Here is a 25,308-nt window from a genome sequence, read left to right on the forward strand (position 1 = left end):
CCTCCTCTAGGACCCCTAACAGTTTCTTCATTCTTACGTTTCTTTCCGTGAAACAATCTGACAAGTGATGACTTGCATTCACCCTTTTAATTTTAAAGATTTAACATGGAAACATAGAAGATAGGAGCAGGAGAAGACCATTCGGCCCTTCGAGCCTACTTCGCCATTCGATATGACCATGGATGATCCTCTATCTCAATGCTGTACTCTTGCGCTCTCCCCATACCCCTTCATACCTTTAGAGTCCAGAAATCTTATCTATTTCCTTCTGAAATATATTCAGTGACTTGGCCCCCATAGCCTTCTGTGGCAGAGAATTCCATAGGTTCACCACTCTCTGGGAACAAGCTTCTCCTCATTTCAGTCCTAAATGGCAGGTTCGATCGAGGTATTCAAAAGGGAATTGGATTGCTACCCGAAAAGAGAGTGTGCAAGGTTAGGGGATTAAGGCAGGCGAGTGGGACAAGGTGGAATTCTCTTTCAGAGAGCCAGTATAGACTCGATGGGCTCAATGGCCTCTTTCTGCACTGCAAAGATACTGCGATGAAATAAGACTATCTGAGACAGCATTTAATTCAGGAAATTTTGTGTATTATAAATGAGAGGGTCATAAGGAATGGAAAGGCCCTGGAATGATAATAGCTTGTGATGGTAAAACAATACTTATCAAACATTGCAATGAAACTAAGATAAAAGCAAAATACTACGGATGCTGGAAATCTGAAACAAAAACAAAAATTGTTGGAAAAACTCAGCAGGTCTGACAGCATCTGTGGAGAGAAAGACAGAGTTAACGTTTCGAGTCCGTATGACTCTTCTTCAGAACTAAAGAAAAGTAAAAATGTGATGAAATATATACTGTTTAAGGGGGGTGGGACAGGTGAAGCTGGATAGAAGGCCAGTGTTAGGTGGAGACAAAGGGGGATTGCAAAAGATGTCATAAACAAAAGGTCCAAGGGGTGTTGATGGTGGTGATACTGGCTAAAGGAGGGGCTAATGGTGACATTAAGAGTAGAAAGCAGAATGAACAAGTGGAAGATGGCCCGAGTGGGGGTGGGGTGGGGTAATGTCACCATTAGCGCTTCCTTTAGCTAGTATCATCACCATCATCACCCCTTCGATCTTTTGTTTATGACATCTTTTGCAATATCTCCTTTGCCTCCACCTATCACTGGCCTTCTATCCAGCTTCACCTGTCCCACCCCCCCGTAAACAGTATATATTTCACCACGTTTTTACTTCTCCTTAGTTCTGAAGAAGAGTCGTACGGACTTGAAACATTAACTGTCTTTCTCTCCACAGATTAATGCAAATTCTCGAATTCTGTCTCACCATATCTTTCCTGCCAAAATGAATTCTGAACAGCTAATAGAAGTAAAAAAAGGCACCTGGTACCTCAATTGCTCATGTGTTTTACCATGAAGAACTTGAGGAACAGAATGCAGTAGATCAAGGACTGAATAGTGGTAATGTGAATGATTATGATACACATGACAGAGCTATCAAATCCATAAGCCAATTGACCAGAAAATCCATATACACCACATCAACAGTGTTTCCTTTATCAACTTTCTCAGTTATTCCCTCAAAATATAACTCCAGCAAGTTGGTTAAACATGATTGTCTCTTGATGAATCCATGCTGGCTTTCCTTAATTATCCTGCACTTGTCGAAGTGATCATTGATTTCATTCCATACTATGGTTTCCAGAAGTTCCCCTACCACTGAGGTCAAACTGACTGACCTGTAGTTGCCAGCTATAATCTTACACCCCTTTTTGAACAACGATGTAATGTTCATAGTCCTCCAGTCCTCTGGTACCTCCCCTGTGTCCAAGGAAGACTGGAAGATTATCACTAGTACCTCTGCAATTTCCACTCTCAGGTTCCCTCAGAACCCATGGATGCATCTCATCCAGCCCTGGTACCTTATCTATTTTAAGTAAAGATAGCTTTTCCAACACCACCTTTCGATTGTAAGTTTTTCTAGTATACCAGTTATCTCCTCTCTCACCTCGATCTGGGTAGCAAGTTCTCCCTTTGTTTAGGCTCGTTCAACACCTCCGTTATTTCTCCAGCCTCTACATGCAAGTCCCCTTTGTTGTCCCTAATCGGCCCTACTCTTTCTTTTACCACCCTTTTATTATTTATGTGTGTATAGATGACCTTGGGATTCCCTTTTATGTTTGCTGCCAACCTCTTTTCACGCTCTCTCCTTGCTTTTCTTATTAGTTTCTTCTCTTCCCCTCTGGTCTTTCTGTATTCAGCCTGATTCTCCATCATATTTACTACCTGATATCTGTCGTATGCGCACTTCTTCATTTTCACCTTTACCTCCTCTCTCATCATCCATGGCGCTCTGGATTTATTTGTCCTACCTTTCCCCTTCAAGGGAATATACCGTGACATTACCTGCAATACTTTTTCTTTGAAGTTGGCCTATTGTTCAGCCACTGTCTTTTCTGCCAATATGTGATTCCAATTCACTTGACTCCAAGGCATTCTCATCCCATCGAAGTTGGCTTTCCCCCAATTAGTTATCCCTGCTCTGGATTGTTCTCTGTCCTTTTCCATGATTTACCTAAACCTTATGACACAATGGCCACTGTCCCCTGGAGGCTCTCCCACTGATATTTGATCCACTTGGGCCAACTCATTCCCCAGAACCAGATCCAAAAGTACATGTTCTCTCGTTGGACTGGAAACATACTGCTGTAGAAAATTATCTTGAACACATTCTCACTCCTCGTGTCCTTTTGTACTATTCCTATTCCAGTCTAAGTTTGGATAATTGAAGTCCTCCATTATGATTACTCTATAACTCTTGCATCTCTCCGTAATTTCTTTGCAAATTTGTTTCTCCACATCCCTTCCACTAGTTGGTGGTCTATATACTACAATCAATATTATTGCACCTTTCCCATTCCTAGCCGGAGAGATTCTGTCTTTGACCCTTCTGGAACATTGTCTCTCTCCAATACTGTAATGCCATCTTTCACCAATATTGCCACTCCCCCCTGCCCCTTTTCTTCCTTTCCTGTCTCTCCTAAACACCTTGTACCCAGGAATATTTAACACCCAGCCCTGCCCTTCTTTGAGCCAGGTGTCAGTGCTCAGATGCCTCAGTGCTCTTCGAATTTTCTCCAAGATCTCAGCCTTGATGAAAGCAGTTTCCTTGCGAGTAAAGCCTTCAAATGTCCAGAAAACTGGCACTAATTGTAGTACCTTCTAGTACAGTAGGATCATTGCATAGATCGGAAGGCAATTTGGGATTTTGCCCATATACTAATTGATGGGGAGTATACTATCCAACAATCTGGAGTTAATTTGCTGGAGACACTGATGTCAAGATAGTTGTCAACTTCAACCTGGTTGCTCAGGCAAAATTTTAAGCAACATTTCATTGATCATCGCATGATTTGTCTCACAACGTCCATTACTGACAGGACTTTCAGCTGTGGTGTTCATGACCATTATGTTCATATTTTCACACATGTCTCTGAACTCATCGTTAGCAAATCCCCCTCTGTTATCATTCATAAACTTTGGTGCCCCAAGTCCAGTTCCTATCCATTTTTCCATGATTTTGTCTTAACTATGCATTATTGCAAAAAGATTAAATCTGATCAACAGGTCTATAAAATGTAAAATGAAAATGTTTCTGCCTTTGTCCTATACTTTAAGGTCCATTTCAATTGCCTTGTTAAAATCATGTTCCAATGGAAGGCTTACATAGGAGGTGGTGGCATTCTCTGATATTATTTATGGATTTACACAAGAACACAAGAAATAGGAGCAGGAGTAGACCATATGGCCGGTTGAGCCTGCTCTGCCGTTCAATACGATCATGGGTGATCTTGGGCTTCAACTCCATTTTCCCTCCTCCCAATATCCCTTAATTCCCTGAGAGACAAAAACCATTTTGAAAAGCCCACCAAAAACTGGCAAGTGCAGGAAGATCCGTTGTTTGGCAGTGAACGGCAATGCCATTTGGAAACCTGTAATCTCTTAAAGCTGCACCCACACTTTTACAAATCTTCAATATGGATCGCAGTTCCGTACTTCCACCTCCACTGGGATTAACCCATGTTCCAGACTAGTCACAGAATTGGATTCTTTCGAGGAAAAGATTTTTTAAGATACGGCATTGCTACAGGTCTAAATAAAAAGCCAGAAGCAGAACAAGTCAATGCACTTTTTTACTTGATTGGGCAAATTGCAGATGACATCATTGCACGACAAGCATTCAATGAGTCCTCTGCCAAATTTGATGTTTTAAAATCCTTCAGCCTTTATTTCAACCTGAGATCCAATAAAATATCGGACAGAGCTAAATTTAATAAGAGAGCCCAACTGCTTGGGGAACCTGTTGATTCCTTTTTAAACGATCTCTACAGGCTGGCAGAGGGATGTGAATATGGCGATTTAAAGCCAGAGCTCATCCGAGACAGAATCGTGGTGGGTGTTGCAGACAATTCCTTCTCTGACCTCCTACAAGCTAAAGATAATCTCACTTTAGAAGAGGCAATCCAGCTCACTCGACTGTCTGAGCTGTGTGGACAATACAGGACCATCCTAAGAGGAGAGAAAACTATCTGGTCACAGAAACGCAGGGACCATCCATGTCAGGGAAAGTAATTCCTGAACTGCCAAGCAGATCGATCTTGCCAGTGCTGCAGTGCGAAGCGCCCTCAAAGAAAGGATCAGTGTCCTGTGAGTACTGCCCAATGCTTCCACTGCAGCCCACAGGGACGCTTTGATAATCTGTGCAGGTCAAAACCCCAGCACCATACAGATAGCCCAAAGGTCATCCATGAGGCCGAGGCTGAATACCCTGAAGAGACAGAACTATGTTTCTTGGGTGATATCAGAGAATGCGGCTCTCCATTTTGGAATGCTGACATCCTGATTAATGGTCATCTAACAAATTTTAAATTAGATTTGGGTGCAAACATGACAGTCCCGTCAGAGAGGAACCATGGCTCCAAGGCCTTTGGATTCGAATGACGGACACACCGCTTTATGGAATGGGGAGTCTGACTCCCGGTCGTCGGCATGATCCTTAAATGGGCACATAATTAGCAAATGAATTTAAAGATCTGTGAGATATTACAATTTAAAAAGTAAAATAGAGGACGCTATAACTTGGAAAAGAAGAATCTAAATGTGGTAATGGCACAAAATGATCTGGGAATATGAATACATAAATCGCAAAAAGAAACGATGCAGAACCAAGCATTAGGTGCCTCCTGGGCCCCAATGGCCCAAGAATTTGAAGCTCTCCCTCTTTTTCAACATGCCCCTACCATGCATTGATCCTCCCTATCTTCCTTTTTCTACTCTTGGTAGCATGTGGACTAGGAGTAACCTCGTGCTGAGGTCCTACTTTTTAACCCCCCCCCCCCACTCCTGATTGTGACCTCAATACCTGCCCCCTCCATCTCGTTAATACCAACATACCACAACTCCTGGTTTACTACTGTGCCCACAGAATATCTGCACCCACTTTGTGATGTCCTTTGCAAAGCAATGGAGCTTGGAGAAAAGCAAAACTAGTGACTATCAGTATAAGACAGCCACCAAGAAATCCGTGATGGCCTTTACACCATGTGGGATTCACGATGATTACAGAAATGCCTGTTTCTCCCTGTTATGAAATCTTCTATAACAGCTGCATTTCTACTCTTTGTTGTCCCGTCCTGTGCAGCCCCTCACCTGTTGGTGCCACGGTCTGAACTGCATTCTTTCAAGATGTCGCCACTCCCACCAGCCTCCAATGTTGAGTGCCGGTTTGAGAGAGAGACACACCCTAAGGTTGTGCTTGTTAATGTCATCCTTCCGAGATTAAGATATATTACACAGAATATAAGGAGTGTTGATGCTCCTCTCAAACCTCCTTCCATCTTCCCCCATCTATGTCTATCAGCATAACTCCCTATTGCCTTCTCTCTCTTAATCACCTATACTATTCACGTCAATCACTCCCTATGGTAGCAAGTTCCGCACTGTCAGAAGTTTCTTCTGAATTCCCTAATTGATTCCTTGATGGTGACTGTCTTATACTGATGGCCTCTAGTTTTGCTCTTCTCCAAACTACCATTGCTTTGTAATGAGATCAGGTGCATGGTAAGTTCTACACTGGATTTTTGCGTGTGTGTGTGTGTGAAAGAACATTAAATGCAAGCCTTTAATATTATTTATAAAGAGGAATTGCATTAACACTTAATCTCAAAGTGTAATCCAAGTGACTGATTTATTTTATTTGCAATTTCCGAGCTTGACTGGAGGATGTTCAGAAGTGCTGCCTAGCAGCAGTTATAAAACAGACTCCCCCTCAGCAGGCGCTTGCAAAGATGTTATTGAGAACATGGTGTAAATCAAATCCTCCTTCCCTCCCTACTGTGCCTTGGCAACTGGCCCAAGCCTAGTTTTTCTACTCTGTAAAGCAAGTTCCTGAGAATTGGGGGATGTCTCTCAGCCCCAGTTATTAATAATTGACCTCAATATTTGCTGCAGCAAATACCTTACTTGCAATGCTACCTTCATTTCCTTTCATTGATGGCTTATAACACAGCTTCTGTTTCCAAGTGCAGTTGCATCCCTAGCTCCCGTAGATGGTGCCTTACTGATTTTTTTTTCGCTTCAGCATTGTTACCACCACCTTCTCTACCTGCTTCTGGAACTAAATTTGAATCCTCACTTTTGTACACTCTCTAACTTTTTGAGCATTGAATAGCCATCAAGTAATCACCCTGATAGGAGCAACAACAGTATGAAAAGTGATCAAAATTAGTTCAGGGGATCACAATGACTGTGAGAAACATAGCCACCTTACCTTTTGTATGCAGTGATGTTAGTAGCAACAAAGAGCTCATGCAGCTGTTTATAAATTTGCACCAAGTCTATACTCATAAATGGGGCTGTATTATACACTGACAGCGGTCTCCCCGCACCCCAACTAAAGGCTAGGAGCAAGCCTGCCTCTGTTGGATGGCTTGTCCAGCTTTAATTCTCCAGATGAGGGCTTTTAATTATTACAGGTGAGGCTTCTGCCCCACTTCAGGAGGAAGTCCTGCCTCATAGGGCTGCTGACCAGTCTGAGGCTGATAGCTCTGCAGTATCGGCAGCGCCACCAGGAGTGGCGGTCAATGCCTGTACTGTAGCTAGGCCAAGGCGGAGGTACTCAGAGATGGACCCTGACCTCCAGGTAAATCTGGGATCTTGCCAGGACTGGACTGGACTGTCAGGCCCTGGAGAAGGGGGTTGGGGGGAGGGGGGTGGGGCGGGGGTGAGGGGGGGGTGTCGGTGGGTGCTTGTTGGACAGGGGAACTTGGGGTGGGGAGGAAGGTGGAAGAAGGGAGGGAAAACTGTTGGGGGGGTGATGTCCAATTGGCATTGGAGAGCGAAAAGTAAACACTATTCTCTTCATTGGCCAGCAGCCTGTAAGGTAAAACCTATGCTGCATGTTGGGTGCCAGCCTGCCCTGCAGCACTTAAAATCTGAGCAGCAGCAGCAGGATGAGGCGCGTAAGTAGGCATTAATTGCCCACTTAAGGGCCTCAATTGGGCCACGGGCAGGCCACCTGCCTGACTCCTCCCCCACTGGTAAAATTGTGCTGGGGTGATGGGCTGGTGGCAGTGAGCATGCCACTGATGGCACAGTGCTCTACTTTATGGCTCCATTTGCCTACTTTCCTGCCTGTGGCTGGCCCATAAAATCCAGTCTGTGGACTTGTTGCACTTATTCAGTGTTGGTAACCCTCTGTGTACAGAAGAATTTTCTGAGATCTATTCTATGCTTACGTGGTTTGAATGCCTGGCCCTTTGTTTATCCTGACCTATTTAATACAAATCCTGATAGCCAAGATACAGTGGATGCTTGACATATGAAAAGCATAAAATGCTGAAACACTCAAGTAACCTTTTAAACATTCATTGAAAAGTAGAATACTGCAGATGCTGGAAATCTGAAATAAAAATAGAAAATTCTGGGGAAAAAAATCTCAGCAGCTTAGGCAACATCTGTGTAGAGAGAGGTTAATGTTTTAGGTCTGTGACCTTTCATCAGAACATTAACTCTGTTTCTCTCCCCTCTGATGCTGCCTGACTGCTGAGTGTTGCCAATGTGTTCTGCTATTACTGTGTCCACACAGATATAGTGTTGGCCCTTTAATCATTTTAAACATTTAAATTAAATCCCTCTGAAACCTGTACCTTTTTAGTGTAGAAGGATCCAGCTGTCTAAGCTTATCATGATAACAAAAGGCTGTTAAAAGCTCACTCAAGTGAATCTTTTCCAGAGCTTCTAATTATGTAGCATGTGAGACCAAAACTGGAATGTGTTCCCGGAGAGGCCTAACCAGGATCTTATACAAGGACACTTAGGGTCTATTTATTTTACACTGGATATGTTTCAACTGGTTGACTGGTAACACCCCTATCAGACTCTCTTTTTAAGTTTTGCTCCAAAGACTTGAACTCAAAATTTAGGTTGACACTCCAATTCAGTCCTGATTTGTGACCTGCCTTGTCATAGGTGTTGAATTCCATATGAGATTTCAAACCATCTGCCTGTTCAGATGAAAATGAAAAACTCATGGCATAATTCAAAGAGGCGATGGGGAAATTTCCCTGTGTTCTAGCCATCATTTATTCCTCAGCTACAGCCACCAAAAGAGATTGATCACTTACCTGTAATTCATGGAATCATGTTGTGCAAAAATTCCTCATTGCGTTTGCTTATATAACTGCAATGATTACACTTCAGAAGTAATTCATGGGCTCTTGTTTTCACCGTGTTTGTTTTGTTGAATTGTTCATCTTCTGTACATTAAGTCAACAATGTGAAAAGAGCTAGTGTGTGACAAAGACAGACATAGTTATGTTGTATTAAATAAGGTGAATTATCTTTTTATTTTCCAATTTGCAGTTGGTTAAATCCATTGTTTCGAATTGGATATAAAAGGAAACTGGAGGAAAACGATTTGTACAAAGTGCTACCAGAAGATGGATCTGAGAGATTAGGAGAAGAACTGCAGAGGTATTCCTATTTTGTGTCCTTTTCCCTTGAATTGCACTTGTGTATATTCAGCATCAATGTGGCCAATACACTTGTGGACTAGGAGTTTGTGTGCTTACAACATATGATGAAGCCAATGTGTATTTGTAAGCTTGGATAATAAAATGTGTACACCCTGGTCAAATTTGTTGTATTCATTGGTTTTGGCCTGACATGGGTTTGGCATTGTGCTGTATGTAGTATTGAGCCAGAAAATCTAGATGCAGAGTCAGTCTGGATGGAGCTAAGAAGCAACAAGGGGCAGAAAATATTAGTGGAGTTGTCTATAGGCCTCCTATAGCCGACCTTATTTCTCACGGCTCAGACCTGGTGGTGAAATGGATTGAGCAGTAAGTGCTTTTCATAGTACTGCCTGTGATCCAGGGAGAGCAGGAATGCTCCTTCTGCCCCTGAGGAAAATCTGCAATCAGCTGCCCGCCTCCTCACCTCCCCCCTCCAATCTCAACCCCCAAAATGCCACCTCCAGACCCGTGATGATAAACCTTCTCCGCTGCATTTTCTGCTCGTCACCGCTCTTATAGAACCATAGAAAAGGTTTGGCATGAAAAGAGAGCGTTCAGCCCTTCACGTCTGCACCGCCTGAAAAAAACTAGCTGCCCATTCTAATCCCACCTTCGAGAATTGTCTGTAGCTTTGCAGATTACAGCACTTTAGGTGCAGATCCAAATGAGTTCAGGATTTCTACCTCAACTACTAATCCGGGTAGTGAATTCCACACACCTACCACCCTCTGGCTGAAAGTTTTTCCTATTATCTCCTCTAATTCTTCTACCAATCACCTTTAATCTGTGCCCCCTGGTAATTGACCTTTCTGCTAGGGGAAACAAGTTTTTCCTGTCGGCTCTTCCAGGCCCCCTCATGATTTTGTACACCTTAAGTCACCCCTCGGCCTCCTCTGTTCTAACGAAAACGACCCAAGTCTACCCAATCTATCCTCATAGCTGAAATTTTCGAGCCATGGCAACATTCTTGAAAATTTCCTCCTTGTGGTCCATGATCTTTGTTGATTGCTGGATACGATCTCCAACGACCCCCACTGTGGCCTTCTTCTGCAGGCATTCCTGTTTAGCAGCTAGCTCGCTGCTCAATCTGCAATCCAACCGGCAACTGGGCAGTAAATTAAACTTAAAAATGGTAATGAGGTCCTGCTATTAAATTCGGCAGCATCTCCACATGCCTGGGATTCTCAGCCCATAACAGGTATGAAGTTCATGCAGCAACTGCTCTGTACGTAAGTTCGTGATGGACTTAAGCCCACATAAAAGGCTGTATAACAAAATTGAGGCTCATGGTCGCTGCTAGGGAACCACTGCTTTCTATACCAAACTTGTGTCAGAAAGTGAGGATAATACCAATCAACTGCAACAGATAAGCTAGCAGAATGGCAGATGGAATTTAATACAGGGAAGTGTGAGGTGCTGTATTTTGGCAGAGGAATAGGGTTGGGCAATATACACTTAATTATAGAGTTCTAAGGAGTATTCAGGGACAGAGGGACCCTGGGGATTCATGTGCATAGTTATTTGAAAGGGGCAGGACATAGAGAGTAGTTGGCAAAGCATATGGGATTTTGAGCTTCATAAATGGAGATGTTGAGTACAAAAGCAGGGAAGTTATGCTGAACCTTTAAAAACTCTGGTTGGGCATCAAGTTCTGGCAACGGCACTTTTGGAAGCATCTGAGGGTCCTTGAGAGCACGCAGAGGAGTTATATCAGGAATGTTCCCAGGATAGGGGATTTTCACTACAACCTTGGCTTGGAGATTGAGGGGAGATTTGATAGAGATAATGACAGGTTTAGACAAGGTAGACAAGGAAAAGCTGTTCCCATTAACTGATGGTAGGAAGACTAGAAGACACAGATTGAATGTTTTGGTCTAGAGATGCATGGGGGTTTTGAGGAAAAACTCTTACACAGCTAGTGGTAATGACCTGGAACTTGTTGCCTAAAGGGGTGGTGGAAGCAGAGATGGTGAATGATTTTGAAATGAAGTTGGTGGATACTTGAGAAAAATGTAGGGTTTGTCACAGAGTGGGGGATTGGGTCTGATTCGATTGGTCTACAGAGAGCCAGCATGGACAAATGGCCTCTTTTTGTGCCCTTATAACTATGACTCTGGCTAATCAATTCTGATTTTGGGCCTCATGTAAATGGTGTTGGTGCCATACCAGCATCAACCTAATGCCTATAGGTGCACAATAAGTAACCATAAGTTATACTACCCCTCGCTCCTCATTCTTTCTCCTGATATGAGATAGTGAGCGGATCCTCACCTCCATATGCTTACAACACTCGCTCTTTTCTTTTCCTAAAATGTGCGTGTATGTACAAGTACTTTGAAATTTGCACTTCCACTGTTTGGACAAAAAGTCTAAATTGTTAGTGCATAGAAATACTTAGAGAATGAACATATGTATTCTTGCATAGGGATCTGTGCTGTAAGCCCAATACACCAGAGTTACACCCATTATACAATTACATACAACAAATCCTGCCAACGACAACAAATCCCATGAAAGGATAAAAAAAGAAAAAGTACTTCAGCGCACAAACTTATTTTGAGATCTAAACATTGATTGAAGATATCAGCAAAATCTCTTTCCCAATTGTGCTACTTGTCCTTGAACAGTTTCCGACGGGGAAAGATTTTGCTTCCCACCCTTCCGTCATTACCATGGGGTTTCCTGTGGGCATTTCCATAAATGAGAGGGTGCTGAACATTTTGGGAGGGAGGGTGGTGGCATGGGGATATCCAGTTCCCCATGTGGGAACTAATGACGTAGGAAGGGAAAGTGTTGAAGTTCTGCAGTCAAGAGTTTTAGGAACTCTAATGTAGCAATTTCCAGATTAATCTGTGTGTCATGAGCTGGTGAGCATTCAGTGGTAGGATAAGTCATGGCTGGAGAAATGGTACAGGAAGGAGGACTTCAGATTCCTGGATCAGGAGGGACTTTTCAGAGTGGATAAGTTGCACCTCGGCAATGCTGGCATTAATGCCCTCACAGGAAGATTACTATTGTTGTGAGGGAGGGTTTAAACTAATTTGGCTTCAGGACAGCATCAGGATGAAACATCATAGAAGAGAAACAAGTTGTACAGAGGACTGGGAGAGACGAATAGCATGAGAGTAAAAGGTAATTCAGAAATATAAAGGATTAGATGGGGGCAAATGCAAGGTCCTATAAGGTGGGTTTGGAGTGCATGTGTGTAAATAAAGTTGGTGAGCTTCAAGCACAAGTTGCCACATAAGATTATGATATCGTGGTGATAACAGAGACCTGCCTCAAAGGAGAGGACTTAATATTCCTGACCATAAAGTATTCAGGAAAGAGGGAACTAAAAACAGAAGGTGGGGTAGCAGCTTCAATCAAAGAAACTATAATAGCACTTGTTACAATCAGATAAGTTGTCAAATGACTTCCGTCTTTTCCCTTTTCTTGCTTGACCACAACAGGTATTTTTTAAAAGGATATACTTGCCATTCAGTGAGGGTTAACATTTACCTGTTGTGATCATAAAATAACCAATGGACTAAGTTTTCGTGAGTTTAACAAAGAAAGGGGTTAGCTTTATTATACTTAAACCAATCTAACTCAAATAAAAAATAGGATTTCACGTATGTGTACATTCAAATTTCACACATGCATGCCAATACATTGTTAGAGTGGGTAAGGATAGATTTGTCAAGTTAGAGTCTAGAGAAATAAAAGGGACGTACAGTCTGTGGTTTGGTGATTCAACTGGCTTCAGGCTGAATTTGGTGGTCTTGCAACTTTCCTTCGGTGGCCCCAATGTTTCTGGTTTAAAGATGAAGATGATTGATTTGGCTGCTCATCTGGAGGCGGTAGTGCTGAGTTGAATTCTTTTCTGAAGTCTCTGTCTGCAGCAGGGGTGCTCCTGGTCGGTCACAGTCAGCCAACAGGATTTGAAGCTTGCAAGGTGACTTGGAGAGCGAGTGAGGAAGGCGGGACCCCACTCAGGTCTTCTCTCATTAGTGTCTCAGCTGCTTGTTCTCTTACTGGAGAGAAAAGAAAGGTTTTAACACACAAAGTGTGGGCCTGTAACATGACCGTCACTCAATGATTCAAATATGCTCGTGACTAGTGTATTTCTCTTTGTAACTTAATCAATTTATGCCTGGGAATTGTCTCTCTCAGCCAGTGTCCCATCGTTCTGGTGATTGCGTTAAGCATATTCCCACTGTAGCTTGATGAGTTCATATCTGAGAACCCTCTGTTGAATATCCCAGGTGATTGCCTTGATGTCTTTCCAATGGGGACAGGATATGTGGCTCACTCATATTCTCCAGAGGCCATGTCCTTGATGGGTCTTTGCAAACCCAGTGACTCCGACTCCATGGGTTGCAATGTGGAGAGCACAATGATGCAAATTGGATAGCCATCTGTGTTGCGAGCTCAAGTCATACTTTTGGTCTGTGTTTTAAAAAGTCTATTCAGTTTTCCAGCCGGTGGATTAAAAATCATTATTTGACATAAAGCATGTTTTCCTGACACTTCCCCCAACATGCAGAATAAAATGTGACTTACAGGAGCATTTCATTATCATGTTGTAATAAAAACGAGCACACTCATTTTCAAGCTCTCACTGTTACAGCTTTGCTCTGTTTAAGTTCGGATCTTCTCATCACCCACTTTGGATGCGGCATAATTATAACTAAATCTATTTTGATGTTGGGGATCCGGCTTAAAGAAGGCATTGTTTCAGAACCTGGTGCCTTCTCGCTTTTTCCTTCTAAATTGCTATTAGATATTGTCTAGGGGGGTCTGGATGTCCACGAACACTTGGTGGTCGTGCTCTGGGTTTGTTAGTACAGACAGACACACCGGGCAGAGTTCTTCCGTGCCCCCGTCAGTGGCTTTAATGGCAGGTGACGGGGGGAGAATTTGGTGGGAGATCCAAAAACTGGCTTCACTAGTGGGAGCTGACTGAAATCAACCCCGCCTCCCTCCCCCCCCCCCCCCCCCCCCCCACCGATTGGATGCGATGACAGCAGAAAATCATGCTGCTGCAGAACACACCTGGACCAACGTGGTGTACAGAAGTTGAGACTTAACCTGAAGGAGGCCTTGGTCAGCTCGCAGAGATCCCAGGAGAACGTGGATGTCTACAGTGACTGGATCCTGGAGCACCACATGAAGCAGTGGGTGGGTGGGGCTTCACCATGTGGATCTTTCCCATGAAGCAGCATCCAGGAGGTGGTTGTTCTGGGCTGCAGCAACTTCGCCATGGGATTGGACCACCTTCCAGGGATTTCGTCATGGGATCAGATCGCCCAGCTGAAGGAGGTACTGTTGGGTGGCAAGGGTCTGCTGAGGAGGGTTGAAAGAAGGCTAGGAGAGGAATGAAGATGAGGTGCAGGGGTTCAAGCCTAGAGTGGGGGTGAAGGTGGTTGGGGGTGCTGGAGAAAGGGTAGTGGCAGATATTGCAATGTGGCAGATAGAGCAGTGCGGGGGGTGGGAAGGGCCATGATGTGTTCCAGGTAGGGGGTGTATGTGCAAGTCTGAAAGGTCATGGGGATGCTGTGGAGGCGTGAAGGGGCATGGTGGGTGCTGTGGAGGCGTGAAGGGGCATGGTGGGTGCTGTGGAGGCGTGAAGGGGCATGGGGGTGCTGTCGAGCGTGAAGGGGCATGGTGGGTGCTGTCGAGGCGTGAAGGGGCATGGTGGGTGCTGTCAAGGCGTGAAGGGGCATGGGGGTGTTGTCGAGGCGTGAAGGGCATGGTGGGTGCTGTCGAGGCGTGAAGGGGCGTGGTGGGTGCTGTCGAGGCGTGAAGGGGCATGGGGGTGCTGTCGAGGCGTGAAGGGGCATGGGGGTGCTGTCGAGCGTGAAGGGGCATGGGGGTGTTGTCGAGGCGTGAAGGGGCATGGTGGGTGCTGTCGAGACGTGAAGGGGCATGGTGGGTGCTGTCAAGGCGTGAAGGGGCATGGGGGTGTTGTCGAGGCGTGAAGGGGCGTGGTGGGTGCTGTCGAGGCGTGAAGGGGCGTGGTGGGTGCTGTCGAGGCGTGAAGGGGCGTGGTGGGTGCTGTCGAGGCGTGAAGGGGCATGGGGGTGCTGTCGGGGCGTGAAGGGGCATGGGGGTGCTGTCGGGGCGTGAAGGGGCATGGGGGTGCTGTCGGGGCGTGAAGGGGCATGGGGGTGCTGTCGAGGCGTGAAGGGGCATGGTGGGTGCTGTCGAGGCGTGAAGGGGCATTTGGGGTGCTGTCGAGGCGTGAAGGGGCATGGGGGTGTTGTCGAGGCGTGAAGGGGCATTTGGGGTGCTGTCGAGGCATGAAGGGGCATGGGGGTGCTGTCGAGGCGTGAAGGGGCATTGGGGTGTTGTCGAGGCGTGAAGGGGCATGGTGGGTGCTGTCGAGGCGTGAAGGGGCATTTGGGGTGCTGTCGAGGCGTGAAGGGGCATGGGGGTGTTGTCGAGGCGTGAAGGGGCATGTTGGGTGCTGTCGAGGCGTGAAGGGGCATGGGGGTGCTGTCGAGGCGTGAAGGGGCATGGGGGTGCTGTCGAGGCGTGAAGGGGCATGGGGGTGCTGTCGAGGTGTGAAGGGGCATGGGGGTGCTGTCGAGGCGTGAAGGGGCATGGGGGTGCTGTCGAGACGTGAAGGGGCATGGGGGTGCTGTCGAGGCGTGAAGGGGCATGGGGGTGCTGTCAACACGTGAAGGGGCATGGTGGGTGCTGCCGAGGCGTGAAGGGGCATGGTGGGTGCTGTCGAGGTGTGAAGGGGCATGGGGGCTGCTGTCAAGACGTGAAGTGGCATGGGGGTGCTGTCGAGGCGTGAAGGGGCATGGTGGGTGCTGTCGAGGCGTGAAGGCATCAACGGGCTGTTGAGGCATGAAGGGGCATTGACGGGCTGCCGAGGCATGAAGGGGCATGGTGGGTGCTGTCGAGGCGTGAAGGGGTTCACAGGGAGGGTCAGTGGAGTCAATTGTTGATTTCTGGGTTATAAACTGAGGGTTGTCATGGTATGAGGGAACAATGAGGATTACAGGGGGCAGAGGGAACTGGGAGGGTGAGAGTGCGACGATGTTGCATGAAGGTGGTCGTTGGTTGTATTGCGGAGATACACATGGACTTTGGGGTGGTGGGCCAGAGGATGGTGAGCAAGTCAATTGTGATAGGGATGTGATTCTCAGGGAGGTAGGGTACATGGACCATAACCTGAACATTGTCAAAGTTGAAGGGAGAAGGTTGAAGAAGAATGGTGGGGGTAAAAAGTTATGCCAGGGAGTTCAATGGTTATGGGGATAGGGTGTGGGTGACTGGGAGAGAGTAAGCGGCGTTGGAGCTCAAGAAAAATATGACTACCACTGTTGCTGGCCTGGTCAAAACTAAGCAGAACCTCGTGGTGGAGATCTCGAGATGCTGCATGGGAGCTGGGTCAGTGGGTGGGCGGAGATGCAGGTCTTCTCAACTGGACAACTGAACAGGAGCCTCAGCAGGCAGTATTGACAATATTTGGGACCTGGGACACACAAGACTTTGAAGGATAAGGGGTCAGCGCGCACGGGACCGTGCTTGCACATGGCTCGCAAGGGCCCTGCCACATACCCTTGACTCCCTGCAGATGCCTCATTCCGGGGGATCGGGTGTCCACAGGCAGAGAAGATGGGGGCAGGCGATCGGTAAGCCTTAAGGACCACGCTGAAACAAAACAGTAGACATTATTGAAGTGAAAGTGATTATGTTTACAAAAGTTCTCTAACTGTGAAATTCAATTGTTCACCCTGAAACCAGTTGTGATTTAATATTTCTTGATTTTCCATTCTCTGCTACTTCTTCTAAGTGCTCTGCCGATATCCGCAGCAGGGGAGGAGGGCAGCAGCGGTGGAGGCAGCCTGCTGACCAGTTGGCCCTGTTGCTTGGATGACTTTGGTGGCCTTCCTTTGGAGAGCTGAGACCTTGGAAGGCCCTGATTTACTCTGGCTGCCCTGCGCTGGGCCAGCTGCTACCTCTGTGACAGACACCGAGTTGAAGGGGTCACAGGCAAAGGGGATTTGGAAGGGTGTGATGCAGTCAGGATCTGAGGGTATGTCCCAGGGGTGCCAGCTGCCGCACCTCCCCCCTTAGGGTGCCTGAGGACCCTGCCTCTCTCTTTGAGGGGAGGAGGCACCTGGAGAGAGGTCGGGGTGCCCCATTCTCTTGCGTAGCCGGCGTGGAAGTTCCCCAATGACAACGCGGTGGAGTGCAGGTCTGCACGTATCTCCAGCAGAATCTGCTGTACTAGGATCTCCATGGAGTCCGCCATCCTCCCCATGGAGACCTCGATGCGTGTGCAGGTCTGCACCACCTCATCAGCCAGCAGGTGGACGGACTCCTCTGACTTGTGAGTTACCCTGTTGAGGACCTCCAACGCTGAGGCCTGATGTTCCCCTGCCTCTTGCTGACTCTTCACCATCTGTTGGAAGGCCGATTCCAGGGGCTCGTCATCAGACTCGGACCTCACAGATGCCCCTTCCCCAGCACTCCTCCAAGTGCCAGTGAGCTCAGCTGACCCTGCCTCCTCCTGCTGCGGATATGTGTCCATGTGGTAACCATCAGAGTGAGAGACCCTTCCTACACTGGAGTTCGTGCTCACCAAGGTGTTTGTCTCTGAGCTGGTGGAGGGTGCAAGTGTTTGTTGTGACCCCTCCATGGTTGCACATCTCTCTTGTGTTCTCTCCTCGCTACTCTTTGGGTCTGGGCTTGTGCTGAAGCCTGACACAGCTTCTAGCTTGGGCCTTGGCCTCTTCCTAGTTGCACTGTAAGTGAGAGAGGAGAGACTGAGTGACAGCATGAAACACCTCCTACATGGAGGCACACTTGGCCTTCAAGTTTCTATTCCATGCCTGGATCCTTACTGGGTGGAGGCTCAAATCTAGTTCCCCATCTCCAATGGCTCGGTCCTGCTCCACACCTGCCAGGTGGGCTGCCCTCTCCTTGAACTCTGTCAGAATATCCAGTTGTGGGCAACGCCCTTCTGTCTTTTCATGTTTTTGTCGGTTGTGGCTTAACTTATCCTGCTCAAAGACAACACTGAAGATGGGTTTGAGAGATATTGCATTTGTACATAGCAATTTCACGTTCATTTCTCGTGCTCTTAGAGCGAACCCACTGGATTGCTTGACATGGCATTAATGCACTGCATGTTGTCCAGAAGGGTTCTAGACCAGCACCCTCCAGAGCACTGAGCCTATCCACATACAAGAATAAGGCTCAGAGAGGCTCACCATTTGCTGAAGTTGGTTGTGCCCTCTGTGCCTGAGTCCCTTCCTGCACCCCACCGCTCCCACCCCTTTCATACAGCATTGAGCTTGAGGCACGGCCTTATGCCGTTGTCACTGAGGCTTCACTTAACCTGAAACTTCACTTAACCTAGCGGAGCGGATGAAGTTGTTTATTCTCTCCTGGCATTGGAGGGCTGATCTGTGCTGGACAGCCTGGGCACTGACAGCGTCAGCGACCTGCGCACATGCAGGGTTAGTTTCCCTGCTTGGTCCCCTCCTCCTACCAGCTCATCCTGACCTCCACCTGGTTGAGGAGGATACGCAGGGACGCATCACTAAACTTGGGCTCAGGAGGCTTCTGTCTCCTTCCTGCCATCTCTATGGGCCTTGACAGTAACTTGGATGTCTGGGCAGCTTTTAAATATGGCGCCCGGATATGACGGCAGGGCATGCGCCATCCAGCCCTCCCTACCATGCGAGATGTCGTGAAACCCCCGACTGCATAATTAGTGACATCGGGACCACAAGATATCGTGGGATTTCCCATTCGCCTCCACAGCGGGAAGCTCTCCCCATCCCCGACCCTCCGTCAGGACTTGGTTTCTGATGGGAGAATTCCGCTACAGTCTTTGGTGGACTTTGGGCTTAATGGAAGGACAAGTTCAATTCTGGGGTCTTGAAAGAAATCACATTTCGCAGGTTGCTGCAATTAAAGGCTTGTACTATGCAAATTTCTGTTACTGTGTAGTTGCCCTGCCTCTCAAGTTCTTGACTCTTCAGTTGTGGTGTTCACAACCCGTGGGTTTAACAGTTCTTTCTGGTGCACTGATAAATCTTATTTCCAAGGTGACAGTGGGTGATAAATTGCTCTTGAGCTATTGTGGGGCATCTGGGTTCCCCTCCTCCACTTTGACTTTAGTGGGCTCTAAAGCTGAATTGCTGGTTTTAGTGAGATTTGAAATTTGGACTTGACCATTTGATTCACCAGTGAGTAATTCCACAGTGATTACACTTTTATTCCCCTTGTGGTTTCCACAAGTGGGGTTTGTTTAAGGATGTGTTACCTTCCCTTTTTCTTTCACCTGAGGAATGAGTTTTTCCTCAATCTGTCCCATGTCCTCTGGGACTACTTCCCTCAGGCTTCGCAGCTTCAGCAGCACTCCCCTGTGGCATTTCAGCTAGGTGAGACATCTCCCTCACTTTGATTGTCTGGAAATTTCCTTGATCCTTATTTAAATCTTGGAAGATGGTCTCTGCTAACTATACTTCTGCTTCATTTCCTTCAATCTTTGTTGCTTCTGTTCCAGCATCTTGGTTTTCCTCACAGAATCACAAAATCTTTAGAGTGCAGAAAGAGGCCCTTCGGCCCATCAACTTTGCAGTGGCTCTCTGAAGGAGCATCCTGCCTACTCCCACTCCCTGCCTTCTTCCCATAACCCTGAACATTCTTTATTTTCAGATAGCAATTCAATTCCCTTTTAAATACCTTGATTGAACCCACCTCCACCACCCGATCAGGCAGTTCGTTCGAGAGTCCAACCACCCTCTGGGTGAAAAAAAATTTCCTCACATCACTTTCACTCCTTTTGCCAGTTATTTTGCACCTGTGCCCTCTAGTTCTTGAAGCTCTCTTGAATGGGAACAGTTTCTCACTATTTACTCTGCCCTTACCCCTCAGAATAATGAATACCTCTATCAAACCTCCTCTCAGCCTTCTTTTCTCCATGGAAAACAGTCCTGTAGTAATTGTAGCTTAAGGAATGTAATGACTGGAGCTTTAAGACTTATGGTGTTGTATAGTGACAGTGTAAACGAATCAGCTCTAAGAGCGGGTAACTTGAGAGTGGAAGTTCTTCTAGTTGTGGAGCTTGATGGAAGCATGTAACTGCTGCTGCAGCCTGTAAATAAAGTTTGATGTTTCTAATGAGAAACCTGTCTAGAAAATCAAGTCCATAACAAAGTGGCGACGAGGATAAATTGGGTCCAGTGTTGTTCCTTGCCCAGTGACTCAGTATCTTGTTTAAACAGAAGGAAAGAAAGATATACTTACCAGATATGCCACATTTTGGCAGGATTGACCTCTTCGAACCATCCACAGAGCATTAGTGTCAATATGTAGGGCGCCTCAAGTTATATTCCAGGTGATCAAAATAACGGGGGAGGAAAGGAGGAGAGCAATTCTAAGCATTTGTGGGAGTAAAACCTATAATTTAATCTGAAGCTTGACGGCCCTGAACACCCCAATTTGAAGACCTTCTGTGAATTGGCAGACCTCATTAAGGGACACTTTCAAACCAAACCCTCAGTCATCATGCAGAGGCTCAGGTTTAATTTGAGGGTTAGATCCCTGGGAGAGATCATTGCTACATATGTGGCAAAATTTAACAACTGACTTCTGATTTTGGGGAGACCCTAAGCAATATGTTCAGGGCTCGTTTGGTCTGCAGTGTGGAAGATGATTCCATTCAACAATGTTTATTTGCTGAAGTAAACCTTGATTTTAAAAAAAGCATTGGAAATAGCGCTCGCTAATTTGGTTAATTATTATGGTCGATTCCTACACAACTTATTAACAGTTCTAGTCCCTCTACATTCATTATTAAAGAAAAACCAGCGTTAGGCTTGGAAGTCACCCCAAGAAGAAGCCTTCATGAAAGTTAAACTTTCTTGTACTCTTCAAACTTGTTAGTACACTACAACCCGACAAAGGAACTTGTACTAACCTGTGACGTGTCCCCCTATAGCATGGGAGCGGCACCATCGCACAAGATGGATGACGGTTCAGAAAGGCCCTTAGGCTACGTGTCCAGGGCCCTCTCCACGATCGAAAAAAGATATTTGCAAATCGAGAAAGAAGGATTATCGATTGTTTTTGGAGTTTAAAAAGTTCCATCAATACGTACATGGCTGACACTTTACGATAGTGTCTGACCACAAACCGCTCTTGGGCCTGTTCAGTGAAGATAAAGCTATCCCTCCCATAGTTTCAGCTTGAGTTCAAAGATAGGCTCTAATTTCATTCGCATAGGAATACACTTTTGTTCCCAGACCAGGGATGCATATAGCCAATGCTGATGCCCTAAGTCGCCTTCCTTTGCAGGAGAGCAATGAACATGCCCCAATTCCCCAAGAGATTGTATTAATGATGAATTTTCTAGATTCCTCGCCAGTCTGCGCAAGACAGGTAAGAACCTGGGCAAATTGTGATTGAGCCCTGTTTAGAGCGAGAGACCAAGTGTTGAAAGGATGGTCCCAGGAACCAATCCCTGACGAATTGAAGCCATCTTTCACTCGAAGGAATGATTTGAGCAGTCAAGTTGGTATCCTGTTATAGGGTGTGCGAGTAGTTGCTCCTTCACAAAGAAGGGAACCACTCTTAGCAGAGTTGCATAGTGTACATCCGGGAATCTCAAGAATGAAGATGATCGCATGAATTTACCTTTGGTGGCTGAGCATGGAGAGTGAAATCAAGAAGGTGGTTAAACACTGTGTACAATGGCGGCAGAAGTTTCCTGTTGCGGCCCCACTACACCTGTTGGGATGGCCTGGTAGACCCTGGGTGAGACTGCACATAGATTACATCGGTTTTCTAGGCATCATGTTCCTACTAATAATTGACGCACATTCCAAATGGCTAGAAGTTTACGAGGTTAGGTCGCCAAAGTCAGGTGTGATTATAGAAAAGTTACGGCAAAGCTTTTCTGTACATGGATTGCCAGAAGTAATCATCTCAATGGTACTGTGTTTACTAGCACTGAATTTCAAAGATTTGTGAGCATAAATGGTATCTAACACCTAAAGACAGCACCATATCATCCATCATCTAACGGATTAGCTGAGCGAGCAGAATAGACTCTTAAAGCTCTGATGAAAAGATTATCAGGAGGATCATTGGAAACTAAACTTTCACATTTTCTGTTTCACTATAGAACAACCCCCCACGCTACTACGGGTTCAACACCTTTAGAGTTACTTATGAAGCGACGCCTTTGAACGAGACTCAGCCTGATACTTCATTAATATAAATCAGGAAGAGCAAGATCCCAACACTAATCCCTGGGGAACTCCACTACAAACCTTCCTCCAATCTGAAAAAACACCCATTTATCACTACTCTGTCTCCTGTCACTCAGCCAATTTCTTATCCAAGTGCCTACTTTCTCTTTAATTCCATGAGTAGAGTTTTCCTCAAGGCAGTTGTATGGCACTGTATCAAATGCCTTTTGAAAATCCATAGATACCACATCAACAGCGTTGCCCTTATCAACGTTCCTTGTTACCTCCTCAAAAGACACCAGCAAGTTAGTTAAACATGATTTTCCCTTGATGAATCCATGCTAGTTTTCCTTAGTTATCCTGCACTTGTCAAAGTGACTTGATTTTGTCCCTAACTATAGATTTCAGAAGTTTCCCTACCACTGAGGTCAAACTGACTGGTCTGTAGTTCCCAGCTTTATCCTTGCATTCCTTTTTGAACAAGGGTGTAACATTCACAATTCTCCAGTCCTCTGGTACCTACCCTGTGTCTAAAGAACACTGGTAGATTATCACTAGTGCCTCTGCAACTTCCACTCTCACTTCCCTCAGTATCCTTGGATATATCTCATCTGGTCCTGGCAACTTATCTATTTTATTTAAATATAGCCTTTCTAATGCCACCTTCTCAATGTAAATTCTTCTAGTGTGCCAGTTACCTCGTCTGGCACTTCGGCCTGGGTAGTATTTTCTTCCTTTGTAAAGACAGGTGCAAAGTATTCGTTTAATATCTCTGTTATTTCTCCTGCCTCCATGAGCAAGTCCCCTTTTTTATTCCTAATCAGCCCCACTCTTTCTTTTACCATCCTTTTATTATTTATATGCTTATAGAAGAGTTTGGGATTCCCTTTTATGTTAGATGCCAGTCTCTTTTCATGCTCTCTTCTTGCTTTTCCTATTAGTTTTTTTTATTTCTCCTCTGGTCCTTCTATATTCAGCCTGATTCTCCATTGTATTTTCTACCTGACACCTGTTGTACGCGCACTTCTTCCTTTTCATCTTCACCTCTATCTCTCTCATCATCCAGGGCACTCTGGATTTATTTTTCCTGCCTTTCCCCTTCAAGGGAATATACCTTGACGTTGCTTGCTATAATTTTCCTTTGAAGGTGGCCACCGTCTTTTCTGCCAAAACTCGATTCCAACTCACTTGACTCAGATGCATTCTCATCCCATCGAAGTTGGCTTTCCCCCAATTAATTATCCCTGCTCGGAATTGTTCCTTGTCCTGTTCCATGACCAACCTAAACCTTATGACACAATGATCACTGTCCCCTAGAGCCTCTCCCACTGATATTTGATCCACTTGGGCCAACTCATTCCCTAGAACCTGGTCCAACACTACCTGCCTTCTTGTTGGACCGGAAATCTATTGCTACAGAAAATTATCTTGAACACATTCCAGGAACTCTTGCCCTCCTTGTCCCTTTGCACTATTCCTATCCCAGTCTAATTTAGATAATTGAAGTCCCCCATGATAATTACTCTATAATCCTTGCACCTTTCTGTAATTTCTTTGCAGATTTGTTTCTCTATATCTCTTCCACTAGTTGGTGGTCTGTATACTACATTGATTAATGTTATAGCATCTTTTTCATTCCTTGCCCCTAGCCAGAGAGATTCCATCCTTAACCCCTCTGGAATATCCTCTCTCTCCAGTACTATAATGCCACCTTTAATCAATACTACCACATCCACCCCCCCTTAATTACTCCCCTTTTCTCTCAAGCCACCTTTGGCTTCATCTGTCTCCTTATCTCTCCCTAGGCTGTAAGAATTACCAGTTCCCAGTTTATATTAGGTCTTTCGGTTAACTCTTAGTCATTTGCTATGGGGCTGCCTGTATGGCTCTGGAGACTTTCTGTTCTTCCACATGGATTTTTATGGAAAGGGGAAGGGAGTTTTTGAACTCGAGAATTACATCTCTGAAGCTTTCATAGGTGGACTCTATCTTAAGCACCTGTACCCACCAGTCGAAAGCAAGTTCCTTAACTCTTTTAAACTTGATGTAAGTTCATTCAGACCATTTTTGGGGGTACGCTGCCGGTACCAGCTCATATGCACTCTGGATAACCTTTCAGCTCATCTTATAGTTTGATGAACTCTCATCGGACAATAGGGAATAAACCTCATGGGCCTTTCCTGTTACTTTGCTTTGCAGTAGCAGGGTCCAGCCCCCTGCTGACCACTTCAAATGCGTGGCAAGCTTTTCAAATGAGATGAAAAATGCTTCCACATTTCCCTCATCGAACTTGGTACACTTGGGAGTACATTAAGAGCTCAACTCTGTGCTGAGCTAGGTGCAGTCCCCTCACTGGTGGTGCCTTCCCTGGGGACAGTGGGTCTTTCGCTACTCAGTTTGAGCTGCCTTAACTCTCTTTCCTGTCTAGAAAGCTCTTTCTATTTCCCTTTCTTAGAATTCTCTCTCCCCCTCCTATTCCTGTCTTTTCCCTTTTCTTGTTATTCCCTTTCCCTTTCTTTTTTCTTGTCTTTCTCTCTCTTTCCCTTTCCAGGAATTCTAGCTCTAGCCTCCGCTGTTCTAGCTGTATCTTTGCTAATGCTAGCCTGTCTGTTTCAGGCCCTATGCCATTCTCCAGTTTTTCAAGTTCAATTTCAAAATGGTTGGCCACAAATTTTAACAGATATTTATTAGCGCTTCAATGAATGGTGGCGCTCCAAGTTACCTCACTAGTCAAGGGAGGCACTGGCCTCGAATGTGGACATTTTTGGTACTCTTGCACTGAAAACCACAAGAAAACCTTCATTGAAGTTTTTAAAATTACTTCTAGGGATCACTTTGGTTCCCCCCTTCAAATTTAATTTGTCTGTGGGTTTGATCTCAGAACCCCCAAATTTTGGTTACGATCAGGTAAGGAGGGGACGAATGACTCCTATCTTTTCCATCTCCTCATTTACCGCGACAGGTTTTGTTTAAAAAGGATTCACATAGAAACATAAAAAATAGGAGCAGGAGTAGGTCATT

At 45.7% G+C, this 25,308-nt stretch overlaps 1 protein-coding gene and 1 long non-coding RNA gene across 4 annotated transcripts in view; one reads left to right on the forward strand and one right to left on the reverse strand.

Moving 5' to 3' along the window:
• abcc4 (ATP binding cassette subfamily C member 4 (PEL blood group)) overlaps nt 1-25,308 on the forward strand; it is a 405,942-nt gene that overhangs the window by 23,241 nt on the left and 357,393 nt on the right. For 2 of the 3 annotated variants that reach the window (XM_078545915.1, XM_078545916.1), the window contains exon 2: nt 8,928-9,038. In XM_078545915.1, coding sequence (XP_078402041.1) covers nt 8,928-9,038 — 111 coding nt within the window. Of the gene's footprint in view, nt 1-8,926; nt 9,039-25,308 lie in introns of those variants that run through there. The other variant, XM_078545917.1, reaches the window with a different exon arrangement.
• On the reverse strand, nt 12,619-21,391 carry LOC144682991 (uncharacterized). The gene is made up of 3 exons (XR_013577152.1): nt 21,015-21,391; nt 16,637-16,729; nt 12,619-13,095 (listed from the first exon to the last, which is right to left on the reverse strand). It is a non-coding gene; the product is annotated as an uncharacterized LOC144682991 (long non-coding RNA).

This window comes from Cetorhinus maximus, chromosome 7 (assembly GCF_964194155.1).
Source record: "Cetorhinus maximus chromosome 7, sCetMax3.hap1.1, whole genome shotgun sequence".
Taxonomy (NCBI): domain Eukaryota; kingdom Metazoa; phylum Chordata; class Chondrichthyes; order Lamniformes; family Cetorhinidae; genus Cetorhinus; species Cetorhinus maximus.